This window comes from Chrysemys picta, chromosome 1 (genome assembly GCF_011386835.1).
Source record: "Chrysemys picta bellii isolate R12L10 chromosome 1, ASM1138683v2, whole genome shotgun sequence".
NCBI lineage: Eukaryota > Metazoa > Chordata > Testudines > Emydidae > Chrysemys > Chrysemys picta.
Genome location: NC_088791.1, coordinates 116,813,304 through 116,830,672, shown reverse-complemented (window position 1 = coordinate 116,830,672; position 17,369 = coordinate 116,813,304). Strand labels below are relative to the sequence as shown.

The 17,369-nt window shown below is 39.7% G+C and overlaps 1 protein-coding gene across 2 annotated transcripts in view; it reads right to left on the bottom strand.

Annotated features, from left to right (window-relative positions):
• Nucleotides 1-17,369, bottom strand: part of PIK3C2G (phosphatidylinositol-4-phosphate 3-kinase catalytic subunit type 2 gamma) — a 305,535-nt gene that overhangs the window by 47,836 nt on the left and 240,330 nt on the right. For both annotated transcript variants that reach the window (XM_065567969.1, XM_065567972.1), the window contains exons 29-30: nt 12,433-12,541; nt 3,699-3,774 (exon numbers count right to left, since the gene is read on the bottom strand). In XM_065567969.1, coding sequence (XP_065424041.1) covers nt 3,699-3,774; nt 12,433-12,541 — 185 coding nt within the window. The remainder of the gene's footprint in view (nt 1-3,698; nt 3,775-12,432; nt 12,542-17,369) is intronic.

Genomic DNA, 17,369 nt, shown 5'->3' with positions numbered 1-17,369 from the left:
TTGGACACAGTACTCCAGCTGAGGCTTAACCAGCACTGAGTAGAGCAGTACTATCAACTCCTGTGACTTGCGTGCTATACCTCTCTTAATGGAACTCAAAATTGCATTTGCTTTATTTGCAACAGCATTGCATTGTTGACTCATGTTGAGGTTGTGATCCACCACAACTCTCAGATCCTTCTCAGCAGTGCTGCTGCCAAGCCAGTTATCTCCCATTCTGTATTTGTGTGATTGGTTTTTCTCCCTTAAGTGTAGCACCTTACATTCGTCTTTATTGAATTTCATTTTGTTGTCTATAGCCCAGTTTCTCCAATTTATCAAGAGCCCTTTGAATTTTAATTCTAACCTCCAAAGTATTTGCAATCCTCCCTAGATTTGTGTCACCTGCAAATTTGATCAGCATGCTCTTTATTCCTACATCCAGGTCATGAATAAAGATGTTAAATAACACAAGACCCAGAAGAGATCCCTGTGGAACCCCACTTGAGACCTCCTTCCAATCTATCATCCTTCCATTAATAGCTACTCTTTATTTCCAGTTGTTTAACCAATTATGCATGCACTTAATGGTAGTTCTACCGAGCCTGTATTTCTCCAACTTACTTATGAGAATGTCATGTAGAACTGTGTCTAAAGTCTTGCTAAAGTCCAAGTATATAATGTCCACTGCATTCCCCCTATTCACCAAACTAGTTACCATGTCAAAGAAGGAAATCAAACTGGTTTGGCATGATCTGTTCTTGGGAAATCCATGCTGGCTGTCAGTAATCAATCCTTCATCCTCCAGGTATTTGCAAATGGAATGTTTTATACATTGCTCTAGTAGCTTCCCAGGTATCAAGGTCAAACTGACTGGTCTATAGTTCCCCGGCTCCTCCTTTCCCCCCCTTTAAAGATGGGCACTACATTAGCCCTTCTCCAGTCTTCCAGTACCTCCTATCATCCATAAGCTTGCAAATCTCAGTGGCTCTGAGATTTCTTCAGAACCCTAGGGTAAATGGCAACAGGCCCTGCTGACTTAAACTCATTCAAATTAGTCAGAAGAACTCTGCTGTGTTCTTTACTTGTCCTGATCTGCATTTATTTCCCTTTATTTTCTATAACAACTTCTCTAGTCATGGGGTCACGTTATTTTTTGTATGGAGAGTGAAGCAAAGTAGGTAGCGAGCAGTTCTGCCTTCTTATCATCTTCCGTTACCGGCTCACCTTCTCCACTGAGCAGTGGGCACACGCCATCCCTGATCTTTCATTTTTGCCTGACATATTTGTAGAACCCCTGCTTGTTGTCTCTAACACTTCTTTCCAGTTGTAACTCATTCCTTGCCTTGGCTTTCCTGACTTTGTCCCTACATACTTGTGCTATTCCCATGTATACATCCTTACTGACATGCACGTCCTTCCATTTTCTGTATGTATCCCCTTTGGGTTTTAGATAGCTAAAAAGCTCCTTGTGTAGCCACATTGGTCTCCCGTGGCTCGTCTTAGCTTTCCTCTGCATTGGAATAGCATCGTGTTGAGCCTCTAGTATTACATCTTTCAGGAACTGCCAGCCCCCTTCGACTCCTATAGAGTTGAAGGGGGCTGACAGGGGGCTCCTAGACCCACAAACACCACTTCCCACTTTCCAAAGGAAGTTGAGGGAACAGTGCTCTGGAGGTGGCTACTCTCTATGCAATTAGGGCCTTCTTTGTGTTCTGTGCTGGTACAGTGCCAAGCATAATGGAGCCCTGATCTATGACCGCTACTGAGATACAAACAACAAATAATAATGTGCCAGCAGGGGGAAATTCCCCTCCATAGCCAAGTAAAGACCTCAGGATTTGGACATTAGAACAAAGAGAAAGGGCATTAACTACTCCAATCTGCAAAATCTATGTGAGTGTCTTACTCTCAACATTTTTAACAATTACAATGTTCTCTGTTTTCTAGGGTAACTGGAGATTCCTTGCTTATTTAAAGCATCATTTCCCAAACTTTTGAAAGCCAAATTCCCCTGCAGGCAAATGGCTCCCTACACCACTATCTCGGATTATTAAAGGCCTATGGATCTTAACTTGTACATCTGCCGTATCCCCCTCCCTCTGGCTAGTCTTATGTGGCCCCCACATCACCATAAAAATGTAGAGTTAACCAACAGGTTGGGTTATAGATATGATAGCTAGGGAGCTCACTAAATACTCAGAAAATAAATGCTGGTCCAGTTCACAGAGTGAAAGGTTTTCTTTTTTAACCCGTGTACCATTGGCTACATAATGGTTATATGGATGGTCCACTGGGTTCAATTCCCTGCTGTTCTGCAGACTCATCATGTGACATATCAGTGTCTCAGTCCCTCATCTGTAAAAGGGGGGTAACAGTAGTTCCTGATCTCTCAGGGGTGTGGAAGAGAAACACATTTAAGACTGCGAGGTACTCAGATACTACAGTAAAAGAAGCCATAGAGAGATATAGAACATAGCCCATGAACCCAGGCTACAAGCTGTATTAAAGCTCTGGCTTGAATTTTTGCAACAAAACTCTTCTCTTGTCAGTGCTTTGCATCCCCCCAATCCTGGGCCACGTGGGTATCATCAGAGCAAACATTACCAGTTTCCAATGGCCCTAAGGGAATTGATGGGGTTTAGAGATGGCTTGGCCATGGCTCTTGTGCTGCAGGGAGAGGGGCAGTAGGAGCCATATAGCAATTCTACATCACCACAGGATCTCCCTACACAAGGGGAATCCTCCAGTGGCTGGTTAAGCCAGAATTAGAATTGCTGTGTGTCACTAGAGTGGGATAGCCAAGGAGCAGAGCCTCAGTCTGTAAAGAGGAGGAACAAGCACGTTGGACATGGAAGGGATATGGTATTACTAGCAGCCACTCAGGTATGAAATGTGGATTGCTGGGTATCCTGGAGATTTCTTATCACTTGGAATATACAGCAAATGGCTGAACTGTCAAAACCAAAGTGCAAGCAGAGTAGAACTGTGGCCTTCAGCATTAGCTTTTATTTCCCCCGCCCCCCAAGTTGACTGCAGAAGATGAGCTAAGAGTCAGCATTAGGTAACAACAAAGCCAGGAAGATAGCTCATTGGTGGGGCTTCAGGACAGAAGAGGAAGGTGGTTAGGAATTTAGACATGTTAAGGAAACAATGTGCAGAGTATTATTAATTACAGAGGAAAAGTATATAGCAGTGCTATTTCTATAAGTAATAATGCACACTTAGGCAAGATGAACCACATGTTCTGTTATTTACATGCCCCGCTCATTGTGAAATACCCTTATTGACTGGTCATCACTAGCATACGTTATTCTTCCCCTGTCTCAATACATGCATGATACTTTGTCATACCTCAAATCCTCCTTCTTAAGATTGTTATCTGAAGAGGGGTTTTAAGAAAAAAGGTTCCTGGCCTAGTTTGTTTCAAGTGTAAATATATATTTGCTTTAATTATGACGTAAGTATAGCTAGAAATAATACAACTGGTGGGGAAGGGGACGTCAAATTGGGGCTGCAGATTGTATTAAAAAAATATGTGTATGAACTTCTACGAGTCGGGAAATAAAAAGTGAACTGAATTACTTACTGGTTATTATACTCACATTTACAAACAAAAAACACGTTTACCAGTGGGTTCGGTTAGATCCACCTCTGCATTGCAGTATTCAGTGTCACCAATTCCTTCTTAAAGTGATCAAAATTAATAATTTACATACCTAGGCTAACAAGTACAGATTCTTCCGGCCAGTCGGTTTTGGACCCATCGAGGAAAAAGCTGAGGACATGCTCATTCTGAAATCAAATTAAAAAACCAACAGAAATATTACATGCTGTGAATGGGTGGGGGAGGTGCTCCATTTTCCAACACTGGCCCCGAAGGGCTGGTTTGTCTCTTGCACATGCGCTAGAGGAATAAGCAGGAAAGGAGAGCCTCTTCCCTCCCACTGCAGGGCCGCATTGCAGGATAGGGCCCTAGTACTCCCTTGGATGTTGCTCTATGAATCCAGATGCACATTTGCATCCCTGAGTGGGGTGTAATCACAGCCCTGGCCATCTGTGTAAAAACTGGGTTTGACAGCAGGCACTAACAAGGGCGCATGTTCCCCCTTTTTGGGGCAGCAGGAAAGAAGCACCCCTGAGGGAGTTGCACCTTGGCCCCATGAGCCATCCTGCCCTGTACTAGCTGGATGACTCAGGGACACTACATCTTTGCTTCTTCCCATCAGCATGCCTCACAACACCAAGCCCAAAACGTGGTCTCAGATTAGTGTTTCTAGCTGGTAAATATGCTGCAAAAAATTTCATCACCACCCCCTGTATAGCCCTCCTGTGGAGAGGAAGTGGTGCAGAAGGTCTCGCATTGGTCCCCTGCATGCAGGGTGAAATTCACCCCATGCACTGGACCAGTGTAAGGCCTGTGGCACCATAGAATTTAAGAGGTGCAAATGTCTTCTGTTGGCTCTCTGTACCCTCTCATTGTAACAAGGCTAATAAAGAGTTAACTTCCTGACAGACAGAGGTCAGACGTGCAAATTGGAAGAAGACGATCATTTTTCACCACATTGTTTAAAGAGGCCTCACCTTTTGTGCTGGATTACAGATTTTATTTGTGTTAACTGACCCACAGTGCTCTAGTAAACAGATGTAAAAGGTAGCTGAATTCAGTTTTAGACCAGAAAAGCAATAAACCAAATCCCCTGGTCTCAAATATTGTGCAGTGCAATAAAAATGTGAATTTCAAAATGAACACTTATAAGAGTTCTGAATCAAAGCTGGACAGTAATTGCATTTTATTAGCTTTTTCATAAAGCAGCATGTCAGATTGTCCATGCTTTAATGTGGTTAGACTAGCCACGTTTATATTAGTGTTACCAGGATTGACACTATAACAAACTGGATGCTACACAAGAGCCTTTTCAGATTCCAGCATTCAAATGTCACCAGCATTTTACAGGGCTAAGAGAAATAAGATGTCTCTTATCAACAGCATGTCCTGCTTCAGTTTGACAAAATGCAGCAAGAGACAAAAACAGAAAAAAGAAGAGCTTAATGACAAAAGTAGCTCCTAGAGCAATTAACATCTGGGATTAGCAGACAGAAGCCCAAGGAACATATGCTCAGCATTCAGATATGATTTAACAATTTGGATTTATTTTGACATTTGCTTTTGCTTTTTATTTTGCTGTTTGAAAAATAAAATCTCCAAAATGCTTCTAAAAATGTCATTTTTCCTTGATTCAAATAGGAGAAGAAATGATTAGCAAGAAAATGCCAGTACTCCAGATAATGCCGAGTGTTGACAAGCACAAGGTAACTTTCATCTTCTGGGGATATCTCACATGTGAACACATACACTGCTTCAGGTAGTAGTGTCATCTTGAACTTTTATTAAACAATAGGGTTATTCCCTGTGGGACCCTTATTTGCTTTTTCAGCATAAGTGTCTACAGGCAGGTGTAGGGAGACTCAGCGTTTGAAGGAGTATATTTTTGGCAGTTTATTTATTCCTTATTTAACAGTATGAAAAGAAAGCAGATAAATATAAGTAGTCATCCTACCTTCACAAACTCGAGAGGACAGGTATGAGGAGGCAGAAGGAAGAATACCGTATGTTAACACATTTGAAAGGGAAATAAAAATTCTTTACTGAGTGTCCTTTCTACTTCCTCTTGCTTTCTCTTTCAACACTAGATGGGAAGATTTATATTGGTGACACAGGGAGAGTACTGAGTGGGAAGAGCAGAGGGTTATTTCAGGTTACCATAATTGCAAGTTCTCATTTTCACTAGTACCTGCAGCATCATTTAAGAGCACATGGCAAATGGTGCAAAATCCCATGACAGGCATAAACATAAAGGGCACCGTTCATCCCTGCTGCCTCATTATTCATTTCAAGGCATGAATTTGCCTCATTATTGATTTCAAGGCATGAATTTTGGTGTGTGTTTGTGTGAGAGAGAACAATGATGTACCCAGCATGGTAACAACACAAATAGGAAGACAAGAAAGGTTAGTGTTGACAAGTGAAAAGGAAAAAAAAGGGCCTCTGACAGCCCAGGACCAAAGAGCAGATTGGGCAGTCCACATAGGGCATGTGAAAACGCTGCCAAGGCCAAGGAAAAGATCTCCAAAGTATTTGTTGTAATAGGCATCCAGCCCATAACTGCTTGAGAGACTGCAACTGCTCGGCAAACTGCGTGGAGGCTGGGATCTTAAGTACTGGGAGTACATCTGCATAGTACAGGACACGCTCATCTAGTCTCCATTTCACTAAATAATTTAAACACATGCTTAGGTTCATCCCTATTCAGCAAGACACAAACACATGCTTAACTTTAGGCTTGTGCTTAAGTCCAATTGCAGTCAATGTCAATGGGATTTAAGCATCTGCTTAAGTGCTTTGCTGAACAGGGACAGACTGATGTATTAGAGCCTGAGACAGCACATGTTAAATGAACCCATATATATGTTTTGTAAATGGTTGAGCGCCTGCATTCCATTAAAGTTTAACTGCTAGTGATCAGAAGTGTTTGGTGTTGTTCAAAAGGTTTTGGTGGCCTCAGTACATTTCCAGGTATTCATGTTACAAAGACACATCATCATGAGTGGCAGTAACTGACCCCTGTGTTGTCAATTTCAATATAAGCCAAGGAGTGAATTGACCACGAACACTCAACTACTCTTTCACAGAGAGAAATGTTCTCCCCAGGTCAGTAAGTTTAGCTTAAGTCCCTTAAAACAATGCCTGTACTAGGAATTTCAGGCAAATCTCCCATCATTGGTCTTATTTTTATCTAATAAAAATATAATCTGTAAATTTTAATGGTTGATGTTCACCCGGTTGAATGAAAATGTTGAATATTCTATTAGGGAAATCTCTGTTCAGAATTCATCAATATGCTCAGCTGTTAAAATTGAAAGGACCAAATTTCTGCTCTGAGGTACGCTGGTATAAATCTAGAACTCCTAATTCTACTGACTTTAGTGTGTATATTCTGGACTTACACTGGTGTAACACAGTAGTCTTTGGCCAGGCATCTCTACAGGAGCCTAAGCAAAAATTATCTTAATACTTGGGCAAATAAATTAATCATAGTCAGATTTCTAGCCAGCAATAATTCCAGTAGAAAAAGAATCAACCTGATCTGTTTTTTCAGCTGTCTGCCTATCTTCTCTACTCGTGTTAGAGTAGGCCTGGAGTCAGAGAACTCCCATGCTTCTGTTATAGTTCAACAGGCCAGAGAAGCAGCAGGAAAGAAATAAATCAGAAAAAGCTGACCCTGCTGCAGCTATGACATCTTCAGGAAATGAGAGGGGAAGATAGGAGACTTTGAGCCCTATCCATTTTGGCTCTGCTTGATTGCAGTGTGTACATGAAAAGTGAAAATTCAAGAGAGCCACCCACTTCAGACCCTCATTATTTCCATCACATTAGAGAGACCCCATGAAATGAATGCTGGAGCCATTTTCTGATTTCCCTTGCATTGGTAAATCCAGGGTAGCTCCAGTGACATCACTGGGTTATTTTGGATTTACGCCACTATGTACATGAGGGGAGAATTTGGCCCTGGAGGTTATACAACCTTCCGCTATAGTTATGAGGGATTTCTTTGCTCAAGTAAAATAAAGATGTGGAAATAATTAAAAATACAGGTATGTCCCTTTTCAATCTTAATTACTTTGATATTGCAAAGCATTAGTTAGACTAGCAAAAGGTGCAAAATTATCGGCCTGTTTCTCATTTATACTAAGGTTTTAAAGTGGGTACTTATGTAATTTACAGCCAGTTCAATTGACACCCACTGTAAAGTATCTTTACATTACCAGAGTGGTGTAAAAAGACTTCAGTATAAGTGAAAATCAGGCCCTGTATGTTTCAATGTGCTAGAATCACATCTGATATTAGCAGTACAATTTCAATGAAATCAATGGACTTTTATGTGCTTACACTAATACTGAATTTGGCCCAACGTTTTTAGAAGTATCTTGTGGATAAGTAAAAACAATTGCACACAGGAAAACAAACCAACAAACTTCACCTTCCCCACAGCTAAGGTAGTGTAGTTTTGCTAATTGAGCTTTCTATGAATTTTTCGAAAACCCAACCCATCTGCCCCCCCAAACAAACCAAAACCCTTTATGCATGAACTCAATGGGACAAATCAGGTATGTTTAATTAAACACACACATTTTGGCAGGATAGGAACTGAAATCTAAAATCTGTGAGCTGCATGAGCACACTGTAAATCCAATATATGGAAACCAAAATAAACACCACATATTTTTTAAACAAGAGATGAGAAAATAATCCATGCCCAGCTGAGTAAATTTATGAATTCTAAACAGCCAACCCTCACACACACTCAGGTACATAGATTGCTAGTTTCCTATTTATACAAAATATTGAGGACTGATAAATTAACATTACTTTATATTCAGTTCCATAATTGAAGTTAGGCTTTTTGTAGGCCAGGGCCAGCTGCAACTTCTCCCTTCAAACTACGCAGAAAAAAATCACCTCAGTCAACAACGGACATGTTGCTGCTTGACACAGGACCCAAGAGCTGACTCAATTAATGGTCCCTTAATTGGGTTTTGACTCCTTAGGGAGTGGACAGTCTCCTACAGCATGGCATTAAAACGAGGAGCCACTGTGACAGCCCTAATTTATGTTATATATTATGGCTTTTGGATTGTTATGGACCTGCAACCTCCATTTAGCCCATCACTCAGCTAGAGTTAGCAGCGGGCATAAAAAATAAAGGCTGTCTGTGAATGTCATAGATTTGATTTATACTGAGATAATGTGCAATTTTGTTGTTCCCATGTTTCAAACCTTCAGTTTATTGTGTTTTGATGTTTCAACTAGTTTCTGGATTGCTCTCCCACAGTAAGACACCACTTGGCTGCTGTCATTTAATAAGGCAAAACTGCATGAGTCCAAATATTTCTGAACATGTTCTCACGTTTATCCATGATTATTGCCCCAGTATATGCAACTAACCAACCAACCAGGATATAATTGGTGCAAAATTACAATACAGAGGAAGGATGTGTAGGGAAATTATATAGAGTCCCAAGGGTCTTCAGCCCAGCTGGGGACTCCTGAAGGTGGCTTGCCCTCTCCCCAAGGCTCTCAGCACCTCTGTCCTCTCCTTAATTTGGAGAGGAGGGGTGGAAGGGAGGTTTATGCCCTTCTTCAACAAGGTGCTTGGTAGGGGAGCCCAGGCCCCCTCACTCCACCCAGCTCCAGCCCAGGGTCCTATGAGAGACAACAATATCAAGTGCCCTAGAGTGCCTTGAGGCGGCCTCCCTTTCCTACCATTCACCTCTCCCCAAACGTTCAAACTCTAACTTAAGACAGCAAAACAACACAAAACAAACAAAAACTTGAACTTCAGCCCAGCTGGGATCAGATGCTAACCCCTTCCTTGCAGAGAGGGCTTCTGCGGCACCCTTGATCAGGAGCTCTCAGGGTAGGTATGTTCGCCCTCCCATCTGAACTGTCTGGCTCCCTTTTAAACTCCTCTTCCAGTCGGATCAGGTTCTGCAGGTGTAGGGGAGTGCTGTCATCTGGGCCAAGAACTGCTCCTTAACCCCTTCAAGTCTAGTGTGGGGTTTATAGACCCTGTCACAGTATGTGAATATACTGTATATTCCCTCCCCCTGCCATGTTAAATCATTTAACAGAAAAGGCCAGTCTTAAACATAACACTGTTTCAGTAATAGGCACTTAGTCTGAAAGGTCTGAAAAGCATGCACTCACATGAGTCAGTGAGATAGCTGAGTGTAGTCCAATTCTCTTTAATTCTAGATTTTTTAGTTACATAATGATAAGTCTGAGTTTGCAGTACCTCCTGCAAAAGCAGAACGAGAGTTTTCACAGTTGCACAAGGTGACAATTTATGTCTAGGCAATCAAGATAATCAGTTTAGAAATGGTAGACAGAGGTATTTATAATTAAAATCTCTTCCACTTTTTGGGTCTCCACAGCCTTAGCCCATGCCCTAGGTCTCAACCTGGCTAAAACACAATTCAGTAGGACAAAAACTGTCCAGTCAATAGATGTAAAAGACAAAGAGTTTCATTCTATAGGCATCTGCACTTTCAAGACACACCAAACATTTATTCTTCACAAACTCCTTAATTATTTATTACTACACATTTTTACTAATGCATAATAAAAATACAAGTAACTTTTGAACAGAGCACTATCATTAGATATGGCTTAGACTAGGCTTTCTAGTCGCATGAAAAAAAGGACAGATTTGACTGGAAAGTTGTCTGAGATGAGAAGACAGACAGACGCAAGTAAGTACAATCATTTTTTATCAAGAAAATCTCCTAACAAATACTTTCTGCTTGGAATTTAACCAAACATCCACTCTGAGGAAAGGGAAAGTTGATACTATTTAAAAAACATCGATCTCTCAGCCATTAATATAAAGAAAATTACCCACTGAACCAGTCTCCTTGATCTAAATATGTTGGTATGTTCAGAATATCTAACATCCCCCAGCAGGAGAGCTACATTAAAGTAAAACATCCCAATTCAGTGGTTTTGGAACACCAGTGACTATATAAAGATGATCACTAGAATTACTGGTTAGACACATAATGGGTAGGAAGATAATATACAGTAACATTTTACAGATGAAAACTATCCACCTATTATTCCTTCCATTAATATGGCCCACTGAGTCTTGTATTCCATTAACTACAGCACATATTCTATTGTTAAAGATTAGTTTCTCTGTCATTTTAATAGTTGTCCCTAAACTCTCTTCTCCTTGGCTCTTTTCTGCACTGGAACTGAACTCTGTGTATCACTGGTAAATGGTAAATTGTGCATCCACACTAACCATGTTTATACGGTTTAAGTTTTGTCCTCTATCCACAAGAGCACTGTTCTAAACAGTTTAATTTACAGTGTCCTCTGGGTACCTACCCTGCAATTCCCACTCAGCTCCCAGCAGCAGTGCGTTCTGGGAGCTGACTCAAGGCCACTAGTGCTCTGTGGGATGGTAATGGGAGGATTAGATAAATTATTAAACAAGATGAGCGGCAATGTGTTCTAACTGGCTATTAGACCATTTCTGGGGGGCGGGGTTGTGTGCAGACACAAAGGATTTTACAAATATTCAGAGGCGATGTGTGTGTGTGTGAGGGCATGCAGCTGCTTGGCTTGTACTACGCATGCTCACTAACATCTGCTGAAGCCGCTGCCCTCACTCTGCCCTTCCCCCCCTCACCGCCACTATTGGCAGGTACAGATTGTCTCTGCAAATATTCAAGTGGCTTCTACCAGTTTAATTTCCCTAGTGTAGACTATATGATAGTTTTTGCACTATAGTGCCTGGTCCAAATTGAAAGCCAGTCTATCTGAGGTAGGCCTAGAGCACAATTAAGACACAGAGACTTTCACTTCTAAGTCACTAGCCTGAAACATCCTAAGATCACTAATGACCAAAAAGAGCTCATGTGAAAAACTGGTGGTCTTAATCCCATTGCATTGTAGGGCAGGGACTATACATCACATAAAAGCTAACCCAAAAACTCTGAATTTTTACTGACAATCTTAGTAGAGAGGCCAAGGACTGAACTGACCTGGAGTATGAAGTCTCCTCTCCAAGCCTGAGTGTTGCTTTATCATGTGGATGTTAGCTATCTTTGGAAATCTACTGACAGTTCCTATCTACCGCTGATCTCCAATCCAGGATTATGCATTATTATTAAAAAGAAAACAAGCTCTGATTGTTATTTCACCTGGCTAATTTCCCTTTCTTCTTACATTTCTACTGTGTGGGCACAGCTGCATAAATTATTGTGCCGGGTGAGTTTTCCTGTGCAGCAAAAATTTTCAAGATTTTAAAAAAATTGTCCATTCCAAATCAGATGAAAAGTCAAAATCTCAAAATTTTTGTGACCCTAAAATCAGAAACATATTTCTGTTAGATAATTTCAGTGTTTCATTTTGATAGTTTTGAAACATTCTGTTTTGATTTTGACCTTTTAAAATTCTTTTTTTTTCTATTAACTTAAATTTTTAAATGAAAAGTCATTTTGAACCAAAAAAACAGAACCTTTTGTTTAGGAAATGTTGAAATGGGATGTTTTCACAATTTCAAAACTCCCCCTCCCCAAAAAATAATTCTGAAATCAGGAAATTGTTGCAACTAATCCAAAAAGATTTGGTTTCCCTGAATCACCATTTTTGATGGAAAACATTCTGTCAAAAAATTCCCAGCCAGCTCTAATAAATTATTTTTCAATCGCTTTGTTGTCTGTGGGTGGTTAGTCCTGTTAAATTATATCATTGTTCCGCCTCAGAAATGGGTGTGGCAGTGTCTGGAGTTGTCATTTTATATAGGCTGTAGACAGCTTTGGGATTTGTTTGGCAGAAAGGTGCTAAAAACAATATAAGCTATTATATGGAAAATGATCACGTACATTAGACAGGTTGCTGGATCCATTCAATAACTGCTTCACATAGAGATTTAAGTCTTTCATTCTTTTGTGTTCAAGATCTGTAAAAGGTAAATGCCACCAGTGCGGAAACCTGAAACAGAGAACATGTAGACATTTTATTTCTCCTGCAAATTGTTTCTTCTGAAAAAAATATTATATTGTTTACTCTATGTTACATAAGAACAGCAGGACATCTTTAAGATTTTGTTTTAATTATTATTTTTATTTAAGGAGAGGGACTGTGGTCCAGAGGGTGGGGCACTAGAATTGGACTCTGGAGACCGAGGTTCTGTTAATGACTTCTTGTGTGACCTTCAGCAAGATGCTTCAGCTTTGTGTCTCTCTTTCCCATCCCATCCTTTGTCTGTCGATTTCATTGAAAAGGCCAGATTTTTAAAGGTATTTAGGGCACCTAATAGGCACCTATTTGCATCTTTAGATGCTTATATACCTTTAAAAGTCTGGCTCTAAGTGCTTCAGGGAAAGGACTGTCTTTGTGACTGTACAGTGCCTAGCACTGATGTCAGCTGATGGCTCTAGGCCTACTGTAATAAAATACTACTATTTCTAATAATAATGAATGACAAAAAAGTATTAACGAAATCTTGCAGCCTCTCATCAGTAGCTTTGCTTCCTGCCTTGTCTCCAACCCCCATCTCTTCTGTCTATTTAGATTGTAAGCTCTTCAAAAAAGGTTTTGTCTCATATAATGTCTTTGTACAGGGCCTATCACAATGGATCCCTGATCCCCACTGTGGCCTGTAGGTGCTACCATAAAACAAGTAGTATATGAAAACACAATAGATAATAATGCTCTTTGATTGGATTTTATTAATATTAATTTTACTTTGGTTTAATAATTAAAAAACAATCTGGTAATTTTCTACGTTGTGATCCTGTGCAAACTTCAAATTTTATAGCTATTGAAGATACCTAATATTTTAAATATTTTTTTCACTTATGTGTAGGGTGACCAGATAGCAAGTGTGAAAAATCAGGACAGGGGATGGGGGGTAATAGGAGCCTATATTAAAAAAAAAAGCCCCAAATATCAGGACTGTCCCTATAAAGTCGGGACAGCTGGTCACCCTACTTAAGTGTATTATAAAAGCTACATTTAAATCATTACATTCCTCTCCCTTCTTTACAGGGAAAGCATGGCTCGATCAGCCAGAAGGTTAGCTTTCTAACAGTGCACCTTATTGCGTTACATTAACCTTGAACTGGAAGGACTATTTCTCTCTCAAGCTGAGGGAGTGTATTGTGCGTCTCAGAAGAGCTATCTGGTCTAAATTGCATGTGAAGGTTTTGAGATATGGATTACTAATATTAAGATGAGATTGTTAAACTAATATTATGCTTTGTATCCTCTCGTCTACACGATTTACAACAGTGGACGTTTCAATTTGATTGTATTAAATTTCTCATCACCACTCCAGGCATTTAACAATGACTCATTTACATTCTCCTTTTTCCAGTATAACCCTGTTTATCCTCTCAGGAGACACCTGATGAGTAGAGAGCCAGCCAGCAGTCCAACACAGTGAAATGACACTTGGACAGACTTTTGAGAGCCTGCTGGTCAGATCCTTACTTTGAACAGGCTGTACCCAATTCCAGAGCTCAACGAAAAGCTGCCACTAGCTTTTAAAAGGCCAGCCAGATTACAACACATTGAGTTGTAGTTTGCAGCTGTACAGAGAAACACTGGCTAGCTCTGCAGACCAGCTGGTTGTAAAAATCTATGCAGGCAAATGACATTCTCATCTAGTGAAAAACTGAATGACTTAAGTTAAACCTAATTACATCTCTATGTAACGATTGCTAGATTTTTCAAAAGGTTTGTTTGCTACAGAAGGTCATTATATGAAGGATACATTGATTAAGTTGATATTGAAAGCCTATTGTAGATATTGCAACTAGCAGTAAAACACTTTTTCAAAGACTGAGAGACTTTACAGATGGAAGCTTATTGATGGATAGATCTCACAATCTTCGTAAGTGCTTTGTCCAGCCTAGTTTAAAATGTGCCTGTTAAGGAGCTTTTTCTCACTTCCTGCAAGCATCTAGTTTACAGTCCATATATCCAATTATCACACCTACATTTTTATTTGCTTAAGTAAAGTTCTCCCTTGAACATATACATTTGAGGAAGGGGAAAAATGAAAAAAAAAATCATTGATTTGATTTCAGGATAGTTCTTAATGATATGAAATATCCTGAAGCAATTTCTGCCTCATAAAATTCTGCACAAAATTCAAGTAAGCGATCTGTCTGCTGTTAGTAGGTGAAGAACTAAAGAGACAGTGGCAAAATAACGTACTTCCACCATTTTGGTTATAATTATTTGTATTATAGTAGCATATAGAGGTCCCAACCAAGATCAAGACTCTACTGTGCGAGGCATTGTAATAGACAAGATGGACAAAGAGTGGGAGGTAAAGTGACTTGCCCAAGGTCACACAGCATATCAACAGCATAGATAAGAACAGAAGCCATGTTTCCTGACATCCAGTTCAATACTCTATCCCCAAAACCCAGAGGCCACATTGAGGCCTCAGGAATGCAGCTGTAACTCTCATTGACTTTAACTGAATGGCTGAGGGAGGAGGCAAGGCAAGAATTAATGGTCATGGTTTTCAAACCTCAAGTAAAGCATAGGGGTAGCCTTGTGACCTCCTTGGTGTTCAGTCTTTCTTTAAAATACCTTGCTTTTGTTGAATTGTGTGTAGAGCTGAAACTAAAATCCCAGCTCTGAATCCACTTGAGGTTGATGAAAATTTGGATCTGAACTTTGGAGCTGACCTCCAGCTTTCTAATAGGCAAATAAACAAAAACTGCAGACCTGAACACCCTGGAACTTCATGGAAATTCAGATCTGCTTCCAAACTTTGTGGCTAAGTGACATCTTTGTTTTATAAAATATGTGGTTTTGTGTGCAAACTGCCTTTTTTGTCATCCTTGTTAAAAAAAAAATTAAAATCCTCTGTAGATAAAGTGACAGAATATAAGTGCTTCTTTGGAAGTGCTGTGGTCTGACTTACAAATAGGGGTTGCAGAACATGTTTAAACACTAAAGGAATGATTTTCAGAGATGCTGAGAACTCACCTCCCGTTAATCATCATTCATTATTCACTGGTGTAGCAAGTACTCAGCGCATCTGAAAATCAGGCCTAGGCTGTATTTTTTCTTCCATACAATCTATTAATCATCATCTTGGAAATCTGGACCTATACCATTTTTAGTGTTCGTAACAATATTCATGGGAAAATTCTTTTCAAAGTTAAAAATCAGTCATTTTGTTTTTTAATCATACAGCTTCAAACTGATATTGTAGGTACATTATGGAACAGGCCTTTTTCCTTCCTCTGAAACATATGGCACTGGCCAATGCTGGAGGTGTGCACCACATAGACAGACTAATGTTCTGATCTGGTATAGCAGTTCCAATGATAAGACCATAGTAAGGAAATAATTTGTCTTTTTATTTATTAAAATCAAAGCTGGAATACACAAAGATCCTCAAACTGGAAAACATCCGTTTTTAAAAATGCTGTTTAACTTAAAAGAACATTTTAAAGAAAAATTGTCAAGAGAATTCACTCCTGGGACAAGACCATGTGGTGACAAGTTATTGCTGCGACTGAATTTTGATAGCAAAGTTATGTAGCTCTTAAACAGGTTTAGAATGAGGTATTGACTTTTTGAGGTTTCTGGAAAACACATCCTGGTAATTTAAAAGCCTTGCAAGCACTTTTAAAATTATATTTAAAATTTTTTTTACATGAATAATAGCTACTAATATTTTTAAAAGTCACATTACAGATTTGGATAGATTTATATAATTTTAAAAACTCCTTTTCCCCCTTTCAAATGTCTGTGCTCATGAAGAACACTGATAGAAATAGCTGCTTTTTGCAATTTTATTTTATAATTCAATAGTTAGAACTATGAATGGGGTCAAATGGAAACCCTGATTCAAACACCCTCGAACTTTGGAGATATTCAGATCCCAATTAGAATATTGCAACTAGCCTTCAAATTATAATCTGCCAATCAAAACTCCAGATCTGAGTAATGAGAAACTAATCTTTCCTTCACCTTTCTCTAGAATTAACCTGTTTCACATTTTGGGGGAAGACAGAATTTGGATATAAAATTTGTGGTTGTTGCCCATCCCCAGTCAAAACCATGATGACTTTGGCCCATTTACTTCAGTTCAAACACCAGAGACTTTTGTATTTTTCAAGCCCATCTGAGTCTGAGTTTGCCAGTATTTAGGATCAAATAAACTACTCATTTGTGTGGTCAAGTATTTGCTTTTCCTTCAGCTGACATTGAAGAGAGAAGGGAATTCCATTGGATGGGTTAGCATGACCGATAAAGGAATGACTGCTTTGCTTTCAGTGGTGTCAATATTGGTGAGTAACGATATATGTGATGTTACTGACATGTCCAGAATCCATGGTCATGGTAAAGGACACACTTTTCCACACAGCACATAATTAATCTGTGGAATTCATTGGCAACAGGAAGTCATTGAGGGCAAGAACTTAGTGAGATTCCAAACAAGATTGGACATGTATATAGATATTAAGAATACCCAGAATTATCATAATACAATTTTTGGAAGAGATGTTGAACTTCATGCTTCAGGGCTCAAGGCATTCTCTGTTAGAGGCTACGAGGAGACCTAATGTGGGGAGTGAGGAGGGAGATAATCCCTCAGCTATCTGCTTCAGGGTTGTTACACAACTGGCCACTGTCAGGAACAGGATACTGGATTAGACTGATCTTGATCTGACCCAGCATGTAAACACCTGTGTTGCTATAATAGAGTATTTTTGCTAACAATTTTGCACAGTAGCTGATGTAAAGAAAGCTGATTTAAGCCCCAATCATGCCCCCAGTGAAGTCA